The 21998-nt window shown below is 39.3% G+C and overlaps 1 protein-coding gene across 10 annotated transcripts in view; it reads left to right on the forward strand.

Moving 5' to 3' along the window:
* The window catches only part of EMSY (EMSY transcriptional repressor, BRCA2 interacting), a 62169-nt gene extending 42406 nt beyond the window's left edge, over window positions 1–19763 (forward strand). For 4 of the 10 annotated variants that reach the window (XM_043504057.1, XM_043504060.1, XM_043504058.1 and 1 more), the window contains 8 exons: window positions 1123–1321; window positions 7348–7512; window positions 7785–7943; window positions 9957–10016; window positions 11132–11286; window positions 13891–14454; window positions 15300–15812; window positions 17981–19763. In XM_043504057.1, coding sequence (XP_043359992.1) covers window positions 1123–1321; window positions 7348–7512; window positions 7785–7943; window positions 9957–10016; window positions 11132–11286; window positions 13891–14454; window positions 15300–15812; window positions 17981–18175 — 2010 coding nt within the window. In that variant the 3' untranslated portion in view covers window positions 18176–19763. The remainder of the gene's footprint in view (window positions 1–1122; window positions 1322–7347; window positions 7513–7784; window positions 7944–9956; window positions 10017–11131; window positions 11287–13890; window positions 14455–15299; window positions 15813–17980) is intronic. The other 6 variants (XM_038415620.2, XM_043504062.1, XM_043504059.1 and 3 more) reach the window with 3 other exon arrangements.
* Window positions 19764–21998: the final 2235 nt, after the last annotated feature.

Raw genomic sequence — 21998 nt, forward strand, 5'->3', positions numbered from 1 at the left:
GCATCAACAGGATATCCGAGTAGTTAGATTCTTAGTCTGTTCTGATATGGTGGTAATTATCTTCCTTTTGTCTGCCAGAACCTGTTCAAAACAATCTGATATGATGATTAGATGTAGGAACTTAAGTACTGTGAAGATAAGTGCCATAAAATTGTTTGTTACCTTTTTTATGATGATTGTCTGAATTTAGTGCTCATAACATTGATGGCTTAATAACAGTGGCTTGAGAGAAGTACAAAGTAGGCAAGAAGAAAAGGAGTACTTGTGGCACCTTAGAGACTTGCGAATACAGACTAACACGGCTGCTACTCTGAAAAGTAGGCAAGGTCCTTGCAAACTTCCGTTCTTCTAATGAACCTTAGTCCTGACTCCTGCTGTCCAGGTCCTTATGCCACTGAGTATAGATTGACAACTGTAGTACACAGGCATGTAATATGGTCACTAGGCTTCTCAACTTGAAGTGTATACTCTAAAGTTTATGCCTAAAATTAGACTGCGGAGTTAAAAGACTAGTATGTTAGCCCTCTGCACCCTGTATTATTGAATCTATTCTAATTCTGGGCACTCTATACATCTAAACAGAGTTCAAGTTCAATCTTGTATCAAAAAATGAAAAAGTTATATTCATATACAGGCTTTCAGAATCTATCTGAATTGGTCAGAACTAGCTCACGAAAGCTTATGCTCAAATAAATTTGTTAGTCTCTAAGGTGCCACAAGTACTCCTTTTCTTTTTGCGAATATAGACTAACACGTCTGCTAATCAAAAACCTGTTGTATGTCTAAATTAGTGCCCAATCCAATAAATCACTTGTGTTAAGCACATGCTTAAGTACTTTACTGGATTAGTTCCTTATAGCATAATAATCAGTATCTTGTGACCTTAATAATAGACCTTAAATTAGATGATCTATATAGTTCTTAGTATTCACAGATGCTAATTGGTTGTGTAGGAATTTGCCATGCTTCTGTATGGACAGGAACGTACAAAAGAGGATTATGTAGAGGTTGTATATGCTGTCTTGATTACATATCAGGAGACAGTGCGCTCAAGAAACTCTAAGTGTTTGGTCCTTTCTTGAGTGCTCTTATTGTAAATAGAGAAATTGTTTTTTCTATTAGGTTCTCATAAAACCAAAGCCTGTGACATTTCAAGCTACGGTTGTGAGTGAGCAGACAAGGCAGTTGGTAACTGAAACATTGCAGCAGGCATCCAGGGTGGCAGAAGCAGGAAACTCCTCTCTCCCAGAAGTGAAAGAAGAACCACAGAGCTACACTGATAGCAGCTCCTCTTCTACAGAGTCCTCCCAGAGTTCCCAGGGTAAATATAATCACTCTGTTTGCTAAGTAATAAGCTTTGATTCCCTCTCCCAAAGATGTAAGCTAGTTTTTTATAACCTGTTGTATCTCTTTATTATGTTTTAAATACACGGTCATCTGGTCTGGTTAGGTGACTGGAGATCAGGACTCCTGAAAATTGCTTCCAAATACTGGCTTTTTGTGAGTCCTGTAACCCCATGTCTCAGTTCCGCATCTGAAAAATGAGGATATTACTACTTGTAGCGGTGTTGGGGATTAACTTCTGAAAGCACTTTGAGATTTGTTGATGACATATTCTGGAGAAGTATGTAGTATTAATCAGAAATGTTTTACTTTTCACCTCAAAATCATCAGTTCCCTAAATACCAAATTTACTTTTTTAAAAAAAAATCATATTGTTCCGATTTTCCTTGGTTCCCCAGCTAACCTGGGCAGTGACATCCATTGTAACATTAGGAGATTTGCGCACTCATTAAGAGACTGTATACACAAGTATTTTTAAACATGTTGTTTAGACGAAGACAAAATGGTCAGTTTATATCTGCAAACACCTTTTATCTTTTTCATATACATAGCCCTCCTCTTCCATTCATCCCTTCAATGTAACTTCTTAAAAGTAGTTGTTCTTCGAGTAGTGTCCCTGTGGATGTTCCACTTTAGGTGCACCTGTGCCTTAGATTGAAGATTTTTGGTGGTAGTTCCTGTTGGGCCCGCCCATGCGCCTCACCCGGGTTTATGCTCCACACCAAGGCTAGAAGAATCTGCACAGGCAAACTGCCCCTCAGTTCCTTCTCAACCGCAATCAACGTGAGATGGCATTTACCTGTGCTTTTTCTCTCTAATATTCAGCAATTAGCTAGTTAGTTAGCATATAGTCTGTGACCTTTTAGTGTTTTTAGTTGTTGGAACAGGTGTTCCCCTTTTCCTTTCACTGAAAAAAAGAAAAACAACCCCCTCCCCCCAATTATTCATAGATATAGTTAGATGTTAAAATTTTTCCCCTTTATAGGGAGGTCAGTTTTTGTTTGTTTGCTCAGGAATGCTGGGCTCCCAGGGATTCAAAAGGTGCCTATCCTGCCGTGAGGCTACTCTAATCAGTGTCTGGCATTCCCAGTGCCTCCACTGTCTGGGCGGTGCTCATGTCCCCAGTAAGTGCAAGATCTGCACTTCCTTCAGGGGTAGAGCCCCAAAAAATTGGGAAATCAACTTTAATCTCCTGATAATGGAACCAGCTTTATGACCAGCTTCGGATCCAGGGGGTGGAGGAACCTATGTACATAGATCTCCTGGTGTACCACTAGTGCAGCGTCCACATCAAGATCTTGGTCAGCGGAGATTAGTCTCAATATCTGCCTCTAAGCAGAAGGAGGCAAGGAGTAAATCTCCAAGAAAAACTGTCACCAACACACAAGATGACTACAGAGATCTTGGGTCCCAAGGGGAGTTCCATGCAGTGATGCCAGTACCACAAAGGTGAAGAGGAGTCAATCATCTAAACCACAGTCGGTATCGAGTTTCTAGAGTGGCAGAGATGCAGTTGAAAAAAGGCTAAGCACATCCCCGAATAACATTAGAAAGTAAGTGGTACCAAAGACTGCTCATATACCTTCTGTTTACAGATTGAGCCTATTCAATCCCACACCAAGCACTTAGTACCAACTGCATCAGTACTGAAGCCATCCTCCACAGGTTCTCACTCGACCCAGTCTATGATACCTTTGGTCCTGCAAAAAATTAGGTACCCTGAAGACCTGATAACATCTTTGGAGCGAGAGTCTTCTCTGTTTATCAGCCTCAAGACTCTCTCAGTCACAGACCTCTCTATCTCCTAGAGTGCCATATGCACCCTTGCCTAATTCGCAGGCCGAACAACTATTCCCCTCCCACCCTTTCCCTTGGAGCATGTGGAAGAGCGCTCCTCAGACTCTCAAATATTGATCCAGGGTTTCCCTGGGATTCTAGGTCACATCGCTCTCCCTCTTATACTGACGTATTTCAGGAGGATAGATCTCAAATGATGCACCCATGGCAGGAACACAGATGAATGCCTCTTCCTATGCCATTGGCCCATCTCAGTGGCCTTGTTGGGGCATGTAGGCATTCTATTAACAATTTTCAATTAAGTCTTCATACCGCTGGAGGGAGCAGAGAAGGGCCCACTCTCCTCAATGTCCTCTATCACCACCTATGCCAAAGGAGGAGACCTTTGAAAAGCAAGAAACAAGGGTGGATAAAGAGGTGACACCTCTTACTAATATTGCCTCCTAATGAAACTGTGATGCCTCCACCACCTTCTATGGCCAATGACTTCAGGCAGTTTCAAGAACTGATGAAGCAAATTGCTGACCTGTTCCACATTCCCTCAGAGGAGGTTCAGGAGTCCCACTATAAACTCCTAGATATTTTACACACCTCCACATCTATGAAGATTGGAAGCTCTTCTAGAGCCTGCTAAGACTGTTTGGCAAACCCAACTACTGCACCACCTACTTGCAGAAGGATGGATAATAAGTATTCTGTGCCTGCCAGAGAATCAGAGCTTCTATTTTCTCACTCATCTCAAAATTTCCTGGTAGTGAAGGCCGTTAATGAGTGTGGCAGACAGAATAGCTCAAAGTCCACCTCATACAGTAAGGACCACAAGAGGCTCAGTCTTTTTAGTCGCAAATCTCACTCTTCAGCTACACTTCAGTTCAGAATAGCGAACCATCAGGCACTCATGGCCAAATACTACTGTTTGAATTACAACAAATCTAATTCCTTTATTGAACACCTGTCAAAGGAACTGGCCAATTTAAGGCGATTAAACAGATATGTAAAACAGTAGGGATTCAGGATGGTGACTTTTCCAGCAATAATTGGCTTGTTAGAATTAGGAGATTGGTTCATGAACCAATCAGCCTGCAAGACTCATATTTTCATGTTGCTATTTACCCTTAACACAAAAAAGTTTTTGTTTTCTAATCAACAGTGAGCACTACCAATACAGGGTGCTCCCTTTCAGCCTATCTTCTGCCCCAAGAGTATTGTCAAAGATTCTGGAATTAGTTGCCGCCGACCTATGTCATTTGGGTATAATAGTTTTCCAGTATCTGGATGATTGGTTGATCAGGGGCAGATTGTATCATGAAGTGTTAATGGCAGTGAAGATGATGTGTTCTCTGATTTCAAGACCCAGGCTGTGAAACAATCTCAAAATCCATTTTGACTCTATCTAGACATCATAGGAGCTTCTCTGGATGCACTGACAGGCAGAGCGTACCTTCTCCTCAGAAGATTTCTCACATTAATGAATCTCAGGGATTCGGTGCAGTTCTCAAGTAACAACAGGAGATTGTCTTCAACTGCTGGGACACATGTCAGCTTGCATCTTTGTAGAGCAACATGCCAGGTTACATCTCGGAGGTCTATAGGGATGGCTTTGAATGGTTTACAAATTAAGAAAGCACAGCCTGGGAAGATTACGGTCTGTTTCCCAATAGGTTCTACAGTCACGCAGCTGGTGGAAGGACTGACCAAAATCTATGCAGGTGTGACATTCTTTCAGAATCGCCCTCCTGTAGGGATAACATAAGACACTTCAGTTTTGGGTTGGGGGCACATCTGAAACCTTACAAGGTTCAGGGCAAATGGTTACTACCAGAGTAGCTTCTTTATATCAATGGTTTGGAATTGGGACCAGTCAAAAATGTTTGTCTACACTTTTTTACCTCGAAACAGATCAAAGTCAGTAAAGATAGTGACAGACAACATGGCATGAATTTATTGTATCAATCCCCAGGGAGGAGCAGAGCACCTTCACCATCTCTCAGTGCTGAAGCAATAAAACTCTGAAACTGGTGCATAGCCAAACCGATTGTCATCTCATCTTTATACCTGCCAGGTATTAGAACACCAGACGACCTCAGCAGCAATTTCTTTCTAAATTATGAGTGGGAACTTAACTCTTGAGTCCTCCTCAAGGTGGTATTAACTTGACGGTTCCTGGAGGTCAATCTGTTTGCCACAGCAGCCAATGCAAAATCCATCAAGTATTGATCCAGGTCTTGATCCCCAATCCCTACAAGATGCTTTTCTCATCTCATATGCATATCCACCAACACCATTACTATTAAAAGTTCTCAACAACATCAGGCGAAAGTCATATTCATTGCACCAACGTGGTCAAGACAGGTTTGGTATCACAAGTTTGGTATCCCTATCTAATCACTCATCTCTTGCCCTCCGGGGCATCTACGGATCACTCCTCACCTACTGACTCAGGATGCTGGTCTGGCACTCCCACCCAACCTGCAGATTCTGGGTCTCCAAGCGTGCTTCCTCAATGGCTCTCAGGAATAGAGGGATCCTTTTCATCAAAGGTACACCTTTTTAGAAAAGAACCTGCAGGAATACTTGCCTCCAGAAATGGATGAGATATTGTCTTTGGTGTAACAGTCGTCAGATTTCACTCTTTTCCCAGGGGTACTGGGTTATTTGTTGGAATTGAAAACGTTGTGTCTTTCTCTGAACTCCATTAGGATACCCTTAGTGGCAATAACAACTTTTCACACACCCATAAAGGGATTTTTGCTCTTTGCTCACCCAGCCAGAGGTTTGTAGAATCTCTCCACACAAATAAGAGATCCTGTGCCTAGCTGGGACCTAAACCTAGTCCTTAATTGCCTTTTAAAAGCATCCTTTTGAGCCACTGGCTATGTGTTCTTTGTTAAATTTATCAATGAAGACAGCCTTTCTGGTAGCTATCACTTCTGCCTGAAGGGTTGGAGAATTGGGAGTTCTAATGGCAGACCCTTTCTATTTATGGTATTCACCAGAGAGAAATTCTCACTATGGGCCTATCGAAGATTCTTAACTAAGATCATGTTTTTGTCCCAAAGCCACATTGGACTATATTCCATACCCTAGATGAGAGGAGGGCATTAGGTTTTTATCTAGATAGGATCAAACCTTCTAGAAGATTTCCTAGATTATTTGTATCCATCGCAGATAGAAACAAGGGTTTGGTAATTTCAAAACAGGATATCAAAGTGGATCTCGGAATGTTTTAAGATCAGTTATGACCGAATTCATGTTCAGCCCCCTGTGAGACTGATCGTTCTCCTGTGGAATATACTGTCTGCATCTATAGCCTAATTTAAGGATGTACCAACTGTATACATCTGTAGAGCGGCAACTTAGTCCTCTGTTCATACTTCTGATCACTATGCCTTGGTGCCTTCTGCAAGATCAGATGCTGTAGGCAATGAAGTTCTCTCTCCTGTATTGACTCTACTCCGAACCTCTTGCCTCCTTAGGGGATGCTCCCCAGGAGTCACCTGAGGTCAAGAATCCACAGGGACACTACTCAAAAAAGGAGAGGTTACTCACTTTTTGCAGTAACTGGAGTTCTTTGAGATGTGTCCCCCTGTGGGTGCTCCACTACCTGCCCTCCTCCACCTCTGCTTCAGAATCTCCTTTGGGAGACTATGGTGGAAAAGGAATTGAGAGTGATTCGCCGTATAGCCTCAGCACAGGGCACTAGGATGTGTGGGGCACATACACAGGCCAAACAGGCACTGCTCCAAAAATCTCCAATCAAAAGCGCAGGACGCGTTGGCACCCGAAGTGAAGCACCCACAGGGGGACACATCTCCAAGAACTCCAGTTACTGCACAAGGTGAGTAACTTCTCCTTACACATTGATGGTGTTTTTTGGGAACTCCTGGTTTTCAAGGAACTTAATGTGATCAAATGTAAAGAAATTAAGGCTTGTTTTGTTCAGTATTTGAATGTTGAATAACTTGAATATCTGAACAGCTGAAATTTTCCAAAAAAAGTCAGCTTGAGGCAGACACTAAGAAAAACTTCAGTTTGAATGGTTAAAGTTTGGCAAAGTTTTATAAGCAACTGAAAATAATATTTTATAATGGAAAGTATTAGGCAACCTTAACAATAGGTGTTGCTACCAGCACCGCCTGTAATGAACACTGAATAAAAATGTCATAGCTGGTTGATTTGATTTGTCCTCATTCTTCTGTGTAACAGATTCCCAGCCTGTCGTTCATGTGATTGCATCTAGAAGTCAGGATTGGTCAGAACATGAAATTGCTGTGGACACCAGCCCCACAATAATTTATCAAGATGTATCCAATGAATCGCAATCGGCTACTTCTACAATAAAAGCACTGCTGGAACTTCAGCAGACAACAGGTATATGGGTGTTTGGGATCACTTTGAATCATGTTAGTCAATTGCATTGTTTGTTAAAATAACTATATTTTACATTTTTGTAGATGAAAATTCTGTATTTTTGCTCTTGCAAGTGTTCAGCTTGGAAGTACGGTATATCTTGATTATGTCCCACTTTCTTGGGACGGTTTGATTCTCTTATCTTTCTGTGTATTTAACTTAAGTTGGAATCTACTTTACTAAAAGGTGCATTTCCTCTTCTCCCCCCCCCCCACCTCCCCAATATCTTTAAGCAGTGAAGGAGAAGTTAGAATCAAAACCAAGACAACCTACCATTGACCTGAGCCAAATGGCAGTTCCTATTCAGATGACTCAGGAGAAGAGGCATTCTCCAGAAAGCCCTTCCATTGCTGTGGTAGAATCAGAATTAGTTGCTGAATATATCACAACTGGTAAGTGGCTACAAAACATACTATGAATGCTAGAATTAGGATGGCTGGTTTTCAGTGGAAAGCCTTTGTGTTTTTATTGTTGCTGGTGGGGCGAGGGATCAGTATTTTCTGTCTTCCTTTCATTATAGTATTTCTGTAGAGGAAATTCATACTAGTCTTCTTCCACTACTTTGAGGACGCATCAAGGGGCATGGGATGCTTCTGCTCTTTCCTGCTAGATCAGAGAATGTGCATCTATCTATTTCTGGTGTAAAATGAAACAAAAGATCATTGTTTCAATGCATATCATTTAAACATACTCTGATCTGGTGGTGAAAGGACAAAGTGCCCTCTTGGGAAGGAAAAGTAGAAAATGAAGCTCAGGATTCATTATAAGACGTATCTGTTGTGAAAGGGTAAAAGACTTCTTGCAGAATTAGTTCACCCAATTTTGTGGAATTCAACTCACTTAATGGTACTGAGCAGGTAGCCTTTTTTGGCCAGGTGGGCATTTTCCCTTATAATTGTCATCCTCATGATATAGTGGGCAAGTACATTTTGTGTTTGGGCTGGTAAAGTTTTCTATATCCATTTTGCAGTGCCAAATTAGAAGTTTTAGGCAAGAGAGCAGGTCAGTTAAGGTTAGTGAAAGCTGAATCCCAATAATAAGTGTGATGTGCCAGTTTGAAGCATCTTTCTAGTCCTCATGTTGCATCAATCCTTCAGTGTTTCTCTTGGACATGTGTCTAATTAAACTATATTTCCCATAAACTGGAACACTCTCGTCTGCCCCTAGACATTTGCACCATTTAATAAATTCAGTGTGAAAGGGTTAGCATGTTTAGCTTAAATTGAGCACTTGAATGAACACTCTACATTCTTGCATTTTGTATTTCCCAATTAAGTTTTAACTGTGGTGAAAATAAAGGATAAAGCTTGTTTATATTCAGATATATTTAAAATGATTTCAATGTTTTTAGTATTTGTTAGTCTAATCTGGTATTTCCATTTTTCATTTTCCCCTCCCGCCTTACCCCTCCACTTTCACCCCCTGGTATCCAGATTTAAGTTGGATGGGACTTTTTTTTTTTTTTTTTTTTACACTGCTTACTGTATCTGGCTTCAATTGTGAGTGAGAAAGTCATAACTCCAATGGATCCCTAGTGGGAAAGCATTGACTTAATATTAAAATGTTGTTTGAATAACAAGTATAAGTATTTAATAACAAGTAAGCGTACATTATAACATTATTAAACTGATCACCAGTTATTTGAAGGTCAGTCATATTCCCTGACATCACCATACACTGTGTGTTGTACGTTGTATTAAGTTGAACCATATATATATATATATATATATATATATATATATATATATATATATATATATATATATATATATGGTTCAACTTGACTTTTTTATTTTATAAAAAATATGTATATATTTTAAATCAGTGCTTATAAAAGATCCCCATTCAATATTCGTGTAGTTTGAAGTCCTCTTTATCCACAGATCCAGGATAACAGATGACAGCAATTAACACTTCCCTGAACTTAAATTAATCAGTAACTTAAAACTGGGTTGGTTTTTTTTTGTTTTTTTTTTACAGAGCTCAGTGATTTACAGAATTACAGGGAATGTGCATGGTAGGGGTCATTTGCTTTTCCCACCAATTAAATGCAACCAACCATGAGTTGGACAGCAGCAGCCTTCGTAACAGCATACAACTACAGTTACTTCACCAGTTCCTTCCCACTTGAATTTAAAGAACGGGGGTCATTGAATGTGTATATGAAACAAAAAAGTATTCCACTAATCCTACAATAGGTGGATTTTCTGCTAAAATGATAAGCAGTGAAATAATGTACTATACTGACACTTGTATGTTGTGAATTTTTATACATGCACCTAGAGCAAAGGTTTAGGTACATTTTAAATAAATCTAAATAGCTGTTGGGCTTCAATATTAACACCCATTGAATTGAATGGGGCAGTTCACACCTCTTAGTATTATCATTTTTTGTCTGTCTGCAGACTCAGGAAGACAACTCTGTATTGGTTCACATTCGGAAGAATTTCTACACAACCATATAGGTTAGAAACTTTATTTTTAAATGAAGTTCTAAATTCTGTAGAAACTGTTGGGGATATCCAGTAATAGCTGGTACAGCATGAAAGGCAATGCTGACTTTATCCAACCCCATCTAGGAGTGGCAAGTTAACTTTCCATATTCATCCAAACTTTGGCCTCCCTTCTAACTACCAGAAAATATTGACTTCTAGTCACTGTTAGTTAACTGGATATAATCATATTCGTCTGAACCATCCAGTACCATACCATATTTTCCAGTACCTGATGCATTTAGGAATAAGTTAATTAAAGCAAATATCTACATAATGGTATGAGTTGGTGGTATAAGCTAATTTGGGTTCTCCATTGATGCTGTTGTCTTATGCTGTTGACTGCTTTGTTAGATAATAAAATAAATCATTATCTGACTTTAGGACTATTTCACTTTGCCCACCCATCTGGTTAGTTATGGAGCCAAAACTGTAGCCCCAAAGTTGATGTGGTTCTAGTCTGATAAGTGACTCTAAAAACAGGTATGATGGGTCTATGTTTGTTGTCTCATGGACTTCTGAGCAAATTTGCTCAAATTCTTTACAAGTAAACACTTTCTAATTGCCAGCCCTGTACATTTAATGTAAGGTTTGAGAGTCCTAAAGTTTTCTCATTCTCACATGTGATCAGTAATTTTCTGTAATCACATTTTGGCATTTTCAGTTATGTCTGTGCAAATGCATTGCGTTCAGTGGAGTTCCAAAAATATAACAGCATAATTTGGACTCCAGAATGGTCCATACTGATGATGTATAAAAGAACCCATCTTGAGACTCGGAGCACAAATTCAGTTTGCACGACTAGCATTTGGGAGGCAGGGGACATTTTAAAACTGAGCGCATACTTGCTCAGAAATCACTGAAACAAACACCAGACCCCATGGTGCTATTTCTAAGATCCTTCTCAGAGTAGATCTACACTTTAAGATTGAAGCTAGCATACAGTAAAGGACTTATTTCATACTCAGATTTTTATTTCATCCATATTTGCTTTCACTTGAAGGTAAAACAACAAAACAAGTAGCTTCAGCTACTACAGTTAGTTCTGGGCCATTGACCCAAAGTGCCATTGACCTCTTTACTTTCAGTCAGTCATCGGTCTCAGCCCCACCAGCAGTCATCCCAGCCCCAGAGGACTCTGCTGCAGCATGTGGCTCAGTCGCAGACAGCAACACAGACTTCTGTTGTGGTGAAATCTATCCCTGCATCTTCAACAGGCGCAATTACCCATATCATGCAGCAGGTTGTACCTTTTCTTTTCCAAACAGTCTGTGAACATAAGTAGGTTATGTGAATTATCTAGGGCCAGGTTTTGATTTGAATGCACATGTCATGTCGGTTTGTCAGTGGAAAACCAAGCATAAGGACAGAATTTGGCCCATTGTGAGTTGCTGTTCCTTGAGTGTGGGACTAAAAAAAAGAATATCTAAGAATATCTTCCATGGTTGATTGCAATGTTGATGTAGCCATGTTGGTCCCAGGATATAGGGCAAGGTAGGTGGGCTATTATCTTTTATCTTGAAAGCTTGTACCTTTAACCAACAGAAGTTGGTCCAGTAAGGTATTACCTCATGTACCTTGTATAGTAAGTGGAGGAGTTGTTTTGTATATGCTACATGTTTGCTGTTGGCCATTTTGAAAGGATGTTGCTGCCTACATGAGCCCTCCCTGTTTGTGTGGAGTCCACTTGACAGCAGTATAGGACTTGCCAGTCTCTGCACACAGTAATGAAAGGGGGAAAGGCCCTAAAAGTTCTATGTTAGGCCTTGTCTACAGTACAGAGTTTTGTCAGCAAAATGCAGCCTTTGCTGACAAAACAGTGGAGGTGCACACACTACAACGCTACTTTTGTCGGCAAAATAAAACCACCTCGACGAGAGGCATAGAGCTTTTTGCAATGAAGTTAAAGCGACAAAGCATCAGTGTAGACGCTGCCATTCGTAGTCACCATAACTGGCCTCTTCCAGTATCCCACAATGCCCACCATGACGCCTGTGCTCACTGTTTTGAACTTGGCTGCCCTGCATTCCAGCTACACAGGCATGCGGCTCTCCCCTTTCAAAGCTCCGGGAAGTTCTGAAAGCTGAGCATGCTGGCAGAAAAGAGCAAATCATTAAGTGGAATTCTGCTCTTCCCCAGCACTAGGAACACAACGGCAGGCAGGGGAGGTGTGTGTCTGACTATAGTGCTGTGCAGAGCCAGGAAGGGAGGCAGGGGCTGATGGGGGGTGTTCCCCTCCCCGTGCCTCAGGACTGAATGTTTCCAGCCACTGTCTGAACTTTGAGACAGCATGCTGACACACTTACTCTCCCACAACCCACTCTGTCTCTCTCCCACACCACACACACTCTGTCACACACAGTCGCTCCTCCCACACACACTTCAGTTGAAAAGCTGCTGGCAATCTAGTAGGATTCCCCTGGAATGATGGGATTGAGAAACCTGCATCATGTGGTGCTGTACCTGCCCCATGAGGCTTTCCCAAAGCATCCTGCAGCCAGCTGCAAAGTGGGATAGCTAACCACAGTGCTCTTCTCTGTTTCGATGTGAGCGCTGTTAGTGTGGATGCACTCTGTGAACACAAGGAGCACAGTGTGGACATGCAACAGTGGTTTAATTAAAGTGGCATAACTTTTGTTGACAAAACTCTGTAGCTTAGACAAGACCTTAATCTTGAAGCAGGGGAAGGAAAAGGAGCAGAATTGGAGACCATAAAGAAGCCGGATGCCTTTGATTTGGAGTTTGGTTTTGTAAGGTGCCAAACTGCAGAGGCCTCTGGCAAATTCTCAACTTGCGAAGTCACAGCTGTGAGACTGCTTTAAAATGTGTGGTGAACAGCCCAAGTGCAAGGGACAACCCAGTAAAAAGCAGAGGAAGAAGCCTGTGGTGTGTGCTTGTTTAAATAGTTTAATTTTCTTATCTAATTCAAGAATTAGCATTTCTGTTTATCTGTCAGCAGTAACAAAAATAAAGCTACTCTAGTTTTGTGAGGTCCCCTGGGTAAATGTGCACCACTCACTTTTTATATAGTTCATATTTAGATAAAGTCTGTCCTAAAGCCTCTGCAGAGACATCTGTAGAGGTAGAATTTTGCTGAATGAGGCTACTTAGTTATTATGTAGGATTGTGTACACAACATGTAATAAGACAGTGTTTGTGTCCCCCCACCCCAAGGAACTTAGTCCAACTCTAACGTGATATGGGACTGTAGTTTTGGTGTGTGTGAAGGTACAGACATGGCAGTGGTGAGGAAATCAACGCAGGAAGAACTGGGTCTGAAAAGGAGAGATTATGCTTTGGTGCATGGGAAATGGGGCAGGTTCCATGTGTAAAAAGTGGTGTAGAAGAAGTCACCAAGAAGCATGAGAGGAGACGGTGTTAGGAAACAGAATCAAAATCTCTTAAGGTAATAGGTTCTTGTTAAAGCTAGGAACCATCTATTCACCAACCTAAGATCTCTATTGAATCAGCCAATCCCTTCCATTTCCCATTCAGACATCATGGAGTTTGAGGTGATCTGAATTAATTAATTAATCTTTCAAATGTAAGAACAACCTAAGCTTCACTGAGGGCAAGACATCTACAGTTAAAAGGCAGGTAGTGGGTGGAACACCAGTATGGTGTTATGGTATGGAAATAACCATTGAAGTGCTATGGCTTTGGGAACTCACCATCTTAGGGTATTTCTGCTTTTATACATGAGTTGGATGCCTGAAGTCCTGTGACCTATTCTGCTTTTAAATCAGTCCAGTTTAAATATTCTGTAATGTCACTAGATTTGTGTATTCTGCAGTAAATTAGATGATGTCTCATAACCTTTTTTCATTTGTAACTTTTTTTTATTAAGGCTTTAAGCAGCCACACTGCATTTACCAAACACAGTGAACAACTTGGAACTGAGGAAGGAGAAGTGGAAGAGATGGATACCCTAGATCCTCAGACTGGTCTGTTTTACAGATCTGCCCTGACGCAGTCACAGGCACAAAAACAGCAGAAACTGAGTCAACCACAGCTGGAACAGACTCAACTGCAAGTGAAAACTCTGCAGTGCTTCCAGACTAAACAAAAGCAGACCATCCACCTGCAGGCTGATCAGATCCAGCACAAACTCCCACAAATGCCCCAGCTTTCTATCCGGCATCAAAAGCTAACCCCACTTCAGCAAGAGCAAGCACAGACCAAACCAGATGCACAGCACACCACACACCACATGATGGCCAAAGAAAGGCAACTCCCTACCTTAGTGGCACAGCCACAGCAAACTGTAGTACAGGTGCTTGCAGTAAAAACCACGCAGCAGCTGCCCAAACTGCAACAGGCACCAACGGCACAAAAAATCTACGTGCAACCCCAACCCCCCCAGAGTCAATTGCAGCTACCTGCCTCTTCAGAGAAACAGCCCGCCAGCCAGGTAACAGAATATTGATAGCATGCAAAATAAAACGTCGCTGTTCAAGGAAAAATCCAAACACCAACCCAGTTGCTGTAGCCGTGTTTTCTCCTGGCAAGAGAGAACTCCTCATTACGCTGGTATTAATTTCCCCATCAGAAGGTTGACACTAGGAAAGAGAAGCACATGTTGTTATATAGGGAAAAAAATCCATAGAGCTCACAAGTCAATTTTGTTGGACAGTTTTTTGTGAATTTCTGCAACCAAAAGTGCATGGAATTTGCCCCTAATTTCTTTTGTTTTTTTGGGTATAATATATTATTGATTTCCGTTCCCGTTACATTTAAAAAAAAATTCGGTGGAAATAAAGACGAATACAGTGCAGTCTCCCAAGGATCTCCATTGTACGTCTTCCTTGGTAGTTTACATCACCATCACCCTTCAGTTAAATAATTTTACCTAGAGGAGCAATTTTACTTTCCTTGGGAGGGGAAGATGTAAAGACTGAGGAAAATACTGTATATGTATTTTAACTAACTCCAAAAACCTACTACTCCCCAACCCCTTGAAGCATATATAAAATAATAAGAAGGGATTAATATACATCACATGGGGATATAAATCCCAAAAGAAAATGAGGCTGCTGTGATATTCTGCTAGAAACTTTGTCTAGCAGTCCAAAAACTACCTTCCCCGGCTTCAATTAAATGTTATCATATCACTGCTGATTCCTTTCTTAAAACACTGAGCTTCAACTGTCTTCCTAATAGCAAGTATGTTGTTTGTGCCGTATTGTCCAGATAAATATTGATTAGGTTTAAATAAAAAAATAGCTGTAACATGCACAACAAAAATTTGATTTTCAGGTGCAGCAGCCAATTATAACTCAAGGATCCACTGTTACAAAGATAACTTTTGAGGGGCGACAGCCTCCTACTGTTTCAAAGGTAGCAGGCGGCAATTCTGTGCCCAAACTGGCATCGCCAGTTACAAGCCTATTTCCCATGCAGGCATCTGTGAAGACAGCAGTAGCAGACATTTTGAAAATGTCTATGATGGAAGCTCAGATTGACACAAACATAGAACATATGGTAGTGGATCCCCCAAACAAGGCCATGTCCACTAGTAAACTTGCTAGTGAAGCAGAATCCTCACCTTGTATCCAGGTGCCAAGGGTGACTGCAGTAGGGATGACGGCAACTTCCATCTCTCAGCAACTGAAATGTAAAGAGTCCTGTTCAAGTCCTCCTGCTGCTGATCCTGCTTTAACAGAGAAGAAAATGGATCCACAAGGAGTGCCTTCAACAAACCAGTTTATACACATTCAGAATATATCCCAAAAGAAAACTGAAGAGATTTCATCTGAAATTATTATCCAGGTAAGAGAAGAGCAGAGCAAATAAAGGTTAAAAAAAATAAAGCAGCTATTTCTAGGTTTACATGTCTAAAGCCTAAATAGTATCTGAATAATGTTCAAGTATTTTTTTCCTTTCTTATTTTGGTTCTCCTCTACTCCAAAACAGTAAGTGATTTAAGAATATAAAAATGTTTGGCACTTGTTTATTAAATTGGCATTGAGTTGTTAAATACAATTTCTCAAACATGCTGGTCACTGCATTCCTGTTGTCTGTCTTCTGAGCATTTTAAGTGTTCTGCTTTGCTTTCCCATTAAGGAAACAAACCAAACTTGCTAGATATTCCAAATCACCTTCTAACTGAAATGCTTGAACATGCAACTTTTGCTGTTACCATGGAGGTATGATTTGTGCCCTGTTTTGTTTTGTTTTTTAACAGCATCTAACAGTCTTACCTGTTTTTTAGTGTAAAACTTTCTTCAGCATAAAGGTGATATAGTAGAATCTCACTAATTCCAACTGACTGGGAGACTTTTTGCAAATTAGTAAATAAGGGCCAGATTCATCAAAGCACTTAAGTACATTATTAACTTTATGCATATGAGTAAGTCTCATTGATTTGAACTCAACAGGACTACGTAATTCTTAAATTAAGCAGATGTTTATGTGCTTTGATGAATCAGGACCTAAATGAACAAATGTGAAAATGTTCATTTATTCAAATTTAGTTTTATTTTGATACTTTATAACGTACTATTGTATTCCATAGTCTAGATTGTCAAAGTATTGACATTTTAAAAATCTGAAATCTCACTTACAGCACCCTAATTATACATAAGTATAAGTACATAAAAGGTTGTTACAAGGAGAGGGAGAAAAATTGTTCTCCTTAACATCTGAGGATAGGACAAGAAGCAATCTACTTAGTGGCAAGGGTAATTTAGGTTGGACATTCGGAAAAAATTCCGAACTGTCAGGATAGTTAAGCACTGAAATAAATTGCCTAGGGAGGTTGTGGAATCTCCATCACTGGAGATTTTTAAGGGCAAGTTAGACGCACACTTGTTAGAGATGACTAGATAATACTTAGTCCTGCCCTGAGTGCAGGGGACTGGACTAGATGACCTCTCGAGGTCTCTTCCAGTCCTACACTTCTATGATGCTATGATACTGACTTGCAGAGAAGTGGACAGAATGCCTTTGTGTTTTTATGCAGTGTTTGAATTAGAGATTTTATTGTATATTATATACACTTGTTATGGTGAAAAATGTGTAATTGTAATGGAAACAAATGCACTAACTTTGATTTATTTATAAAGTTTACAAATGTTTTGAATTATTTTGTAATATTTTCCTTGAAACTAAGTAGTTTTTCTAGGAAATACTCAGGTTTTTGTATCTCTTGAGGAGTGAGGGCTAAGAGATTGATTATTTTACTCTACTACATCTGTATATCATAGATATTTATATGATGCTAATCATCATAGTATTTAGGTGTGGTGGTGATGTCTGGGTAATTTCAAAATCAAAATACCTATCTGATTATCAATTTAATAATTAAAATGTAGATATATTTTCCATATGATCTAGAAATTAAAAACAAAACAATTTAGTCATTTATTTTATTCCTTTGTTACCACAATACTTTTATCAGTCTAAATCTATTATTCTTTCTTTGTATTAATGCAACCAATTTCAGGGACCCATTGTGCAATATGTTGTACACACAACAGTCAGAGAAGTCTCGACCCCAAAATACTTAGTCTAAATAGACAGAACATACAGAGAGTGAGAGTATGTGTTATCCCTATTTTATAGATGGCCCCGATAGCAAAGGGATTAAGTAACTTGTCAAAGGTTACACAGGAAGTCTGGCAGAGCTGGCAACTGATCCCAGATCTTTTGAGTCCCAGCCAGCTGCCTTAACCACAAGACTATCCTTTCTTTAATTGTAATTATTTCAACTTCTCCTTCAGTGAAAAAATCCTGCAAAATGATCTTTTAATGCTACATTTAATTTAGCAATATTGTAACAATAGGGTGAAAACAAACTTATTGACTTTTGGAAAGTGTTTCTGCGATTCTTACAACTGTTTAATAGGCATGAGTATCTTTTTCATTTCAACATACAAATCCTTAACTAACTTAATCCAAAATTGCATATTAAAACTTCATTTTTTTCTTTCCTTTAGACTATCCCTCAATACTCCATCCCTTGTCACTCCAGCTCCAATGTTGTAGTGGAACCCAGTGGGCTCCTGGAGCTCAATAACTTTACTAGTCAACGTCTTGATGATGAGGAGACAGCAATGGAACAAGATGTGGACAGCAGTACTGAGGAAGGCACTGAGCCCAGCCCTTCTCAAAGTTCTGCTGAACAATCCTAATGAATTGGGACACTGGAGTGCACTTTAAATTCATCTTGGCAATTGAGTGTCCAAGATGTCCTTGTATTGTGATGTATTAGAGCACTTTGCCTATTAGAGTTGTTCATTGGACCCTTGAAGCATCAGTGTGTTTTAACAAGACAGTATTGCAGAAACCACATCTTAAAATTTGTTTCCAAAAAGATGTAGTTACCAAGATACGGTAAACCTGTGACAGTGGAATGTATGTCTTTTTAAAAAAAAAAAAAAAAAAAAAAGGCAAATCTACAGTGAATTGAAAAGATTGAGTAGAAGTTCTTGCTATGAAGCTCTTGACCAGATACTGAAACTTTTCAGTAAAAAGGGACCTTTTACTTTGCCGTGTCTTTCTTTTTGTAGCTATTGAGCGAAACACCATCACAAAGAATGTTTAGTAGATATTTGTATTTTTAAATAGCATGTGAGATAAAAGGTATCTCTGACCGTACTGGAAAAGCCCCAAGAATTTCTGAATTGGTTAGCTTTCTTGCACTTGAGCTCAATTAATGTTCATATTTTTAATAAGCATAAAATATAGTTTATTTTTTTAATTACTTGTTGGTGAATGTTTGGACATAAGCAAAATCACTAACAGGTAACATGGTTTGGTGGATTTTGTTTTCATATATTGCAAGAAATATGCTAGTTTAATGTACAAAACATTTCTTTGTGTCACAAGCACATGAAATGCCCATTTAGTCTAATTAATTAACCTCTGATAATTTATTTAAATGCAGTGATTTAAATACAAGGCCAAGTTGCTTAACTAGTTCCTGTTAAACAGGCAGATGTTTTCATTCTAATGCTGTGGTGTAGCAGAAATGTATTATGGTTTAAAACAAATGTTTAGAGTTTGGGAATATTTGGTTCATTATCTCATAACTTCAGCCTGTTGTATTCAGATGCAAGCTGAGGCTTTTAAAGATCTATATTTTACTCTTACATGCTGTTTTTTAAATGACCATTTTGGTGGTTTAAAAGCTTAAATTGATTAGTTGTATGTTTCAGAGATAATCCTCAGCCTTATGACTTGACTTGTTCAAGCAATATGTTGGGTTTTTATGATCGTTACAAGCCACGGAGAGAGATTTGGGTGCAGGTGGAATGACAGAAGAGGCTGTTTTAATATGTTCTGGTAATGAAGACAATACTTTTCTTTTTTTAAAAAAATGTATATAGAAAAGTTTTTTTAACCATTTTGTATAGATTTCATTATAAATAAGCATTTTAAGACTTTGACATCTCATTCAATTGTACATACATCTATCAGCGTAACTGCCCATTTTTGGTGCTGAAGTACTACTGTAAGTATAATTCATCCAAAGTATAACACAGGTTTTGCGTCAGTCTTTTTTAAGATGTGATTTTACTGTTGATATTGTAGTTTTTAAAATTCCAATAGAAGAAATGCTCATCAGACTAAAATACAAAACCTAAAAAGATTAACATATTTGTCCTGAACATCTATGTACATAACACTGCAGTCTCCTGTAGATGGTGCTGTGGGTTCTCCTTTTAGCCGCTGTTAACAGTTGCTTCATTTATAAAGTCCTTGTGACTTTCATTTTTATGTTCTGTTTTGTCTGTTAATTATAAGCCTAAATGGCAAATTTTTATCTTTTTTGATGGCAAAGAGAAACGTTCAGTCTGAATATTATGGAAAAGCTGTACATAGTTGGGTAAGAATTGGATTGTCTTCTCTGCATCACCTATGTGTTACAACATTGAATACTGTGACAAGCACTTGTTCCTCCACTTTATTTTACATAACATTAGAAGCACTCAGGTTGGAGAGAAGAGAATATATGAAATGGAAAATACCTTACGCCTTTTTTTCTAGTTAAAAATTAATACGGTCATTCTAGATGGTATTTCGGTTTTAATAGCTGTGTGTGTTCCTAGAACAGGGGTAGTTAAAGTATGGCCACAGCCCCCAAAGGGGCTTGACAAGAAAGATGACATCAAAGTTTATCAGCTGCAGATTTTATTGCTAGTAGATTCAAGTAAGCTGTCTTTTCTAGTCATCTGGGATTGAAAGGGTTAGTATGAGCCTGTACTATATATTTACTGTACATAAAAATGGATGTAAATTCTGTGCAGATGAGATGAATCCCTGTGGCTTGTGCCAAGCTGTTGTCACTCGTGGTCTTACAGTATATTGGATGTCCCTGTCATAGGCTGAGCTAAAGGGAGTAGAGAAGAAAGCCCCTGTCAATATTTCTATTGCCTCATTATAAAAAGTTTACAACTTTGCCATAAAGTATGGCTCCACGCTTAAATTCATTGTCTCTATGTAACTTTAGATGACTGCTCTCCTTTCTACAAACCGATTTTAAAAAATCAAATGAAGTGTTAAATTTATCTTAACACTCATCGCATATTACATAATTGAAGTTTTGGCCCAATTGTGGTTTCTTGACAGAAAAGTTTATATTGATGTTCTTGTTTTAAGATAGCTGCAAAGAAGTTTTTAGAGAGGCCCATGAAACAGGGTTATATCTGTAGTGAAATTATATTTTGCACTTATAGTGTCATTTCCTTTCATTGAGCCTTTACAAACATGAAGACTCACAACACCTCTGTTATGAGAGGTAGATACTTTACAGATTGGTAAACTGAGACGCGTTAAAAGCCTTGCCCAAAGATATACACAAAGTCTGTTGGGTAGACAGGAAAAGAATGCTGATATCCTAATTTCCACCTCTGTGCATTAACCTTCAATTCAGATTTCCTTCTTTCCTAATCCTTTCCCAAACCAGTTGTGAATTGAGGCCCAAAATTGTTTTGTTTATGATCTTTGGTGAATATGCTGGAATTGATGATAGTTACAAAGAAATCTACAAGATAACAGGCTTTGATTCAGCACCTAAAGTCCAGACTATGTTTTGTGTTTCAGCTACAGTAGCTGAAAGTAGAGTATGTCATCCATTAAATTTCCTTTGCTTTCGTGGTTACTCTTCACATCCCTGTCATAGCTATACTGAAATAAAACATGTACTCTTTAAGTTGCCACGTCCAACAAACAATCTCTTTCGCTACCTGCCAAAGGTACATGCTTGAAATTATTTTCAGTTCACTCTTGCCAAATAAGTTGCATCTTCCTTAAATGGAAGAGATTTGACTTGCTGCCTGTCTTTTGCAATGGAATAGCTCAAAAATGAGCTGTGTAGAATTGCTTATTTTTGTTTATATTAATAATTGGTGTGTTGTAATCAGAGGAATGGAAAATTCCTTACCAAATAATTTCCTTTCTGCTAGCAGTATCTCCCACAATTCTGCTACACATTGGCTGTTTCCCTCCTCTCTGGAGTTTGCAGAGGTGGTTCAAAGCTGCAGCACAGCATGTGCTGGTCATCCCCCACTTCTCCTGCTTGCTGCTAAATTAGTCATTCCAAAACTGTAAAATTCATAAAATAATAACAATAACATCATGCCAATTCATTAATTATGTATAGTAGATGACTGCCTACATAGTAATAATCCATATAAAATGCTGACCCTTGGCAGTAAAGCTATCCACGGTGGGTAGAATTGTGCGAGATGCTGCTAATAGGAAATTATCAGGCAAGACATTTTCCATTGTGTAGCACAGTGTCTCCCACAATTCTGTCTCAAGTATGCCACAGCTTGTTGGTCAGCTGCTGTGGTTTTTGAGCAGAATGAAGGGTAACCTCCTGTCAGGTATGAAAAGGAGATTTAATTTTGGGGAGAAAAGATCCTGGAGTTCTCAGCACCACTTTGTCATTGTGGAATATACAGTAATGTCCCTGCACAGGTAAGTCTGCCAGCTCAGAAACTTGCCTAG

Source organism: Dermochelys coriacea, chromosome 1 (genome assembly GCF_009764565.3).
Source record: "Dermochelys coriacea isolate rDerCor1 chromosome 1, rDerCor1.pri.v4, whole genome shotgun sequence".
Lineage (NCBI taxonomy): Eukaryota > Metazoa > Chordata > Testudines > Dermochelyidae > Dermochelys > Dermochelys coriacea.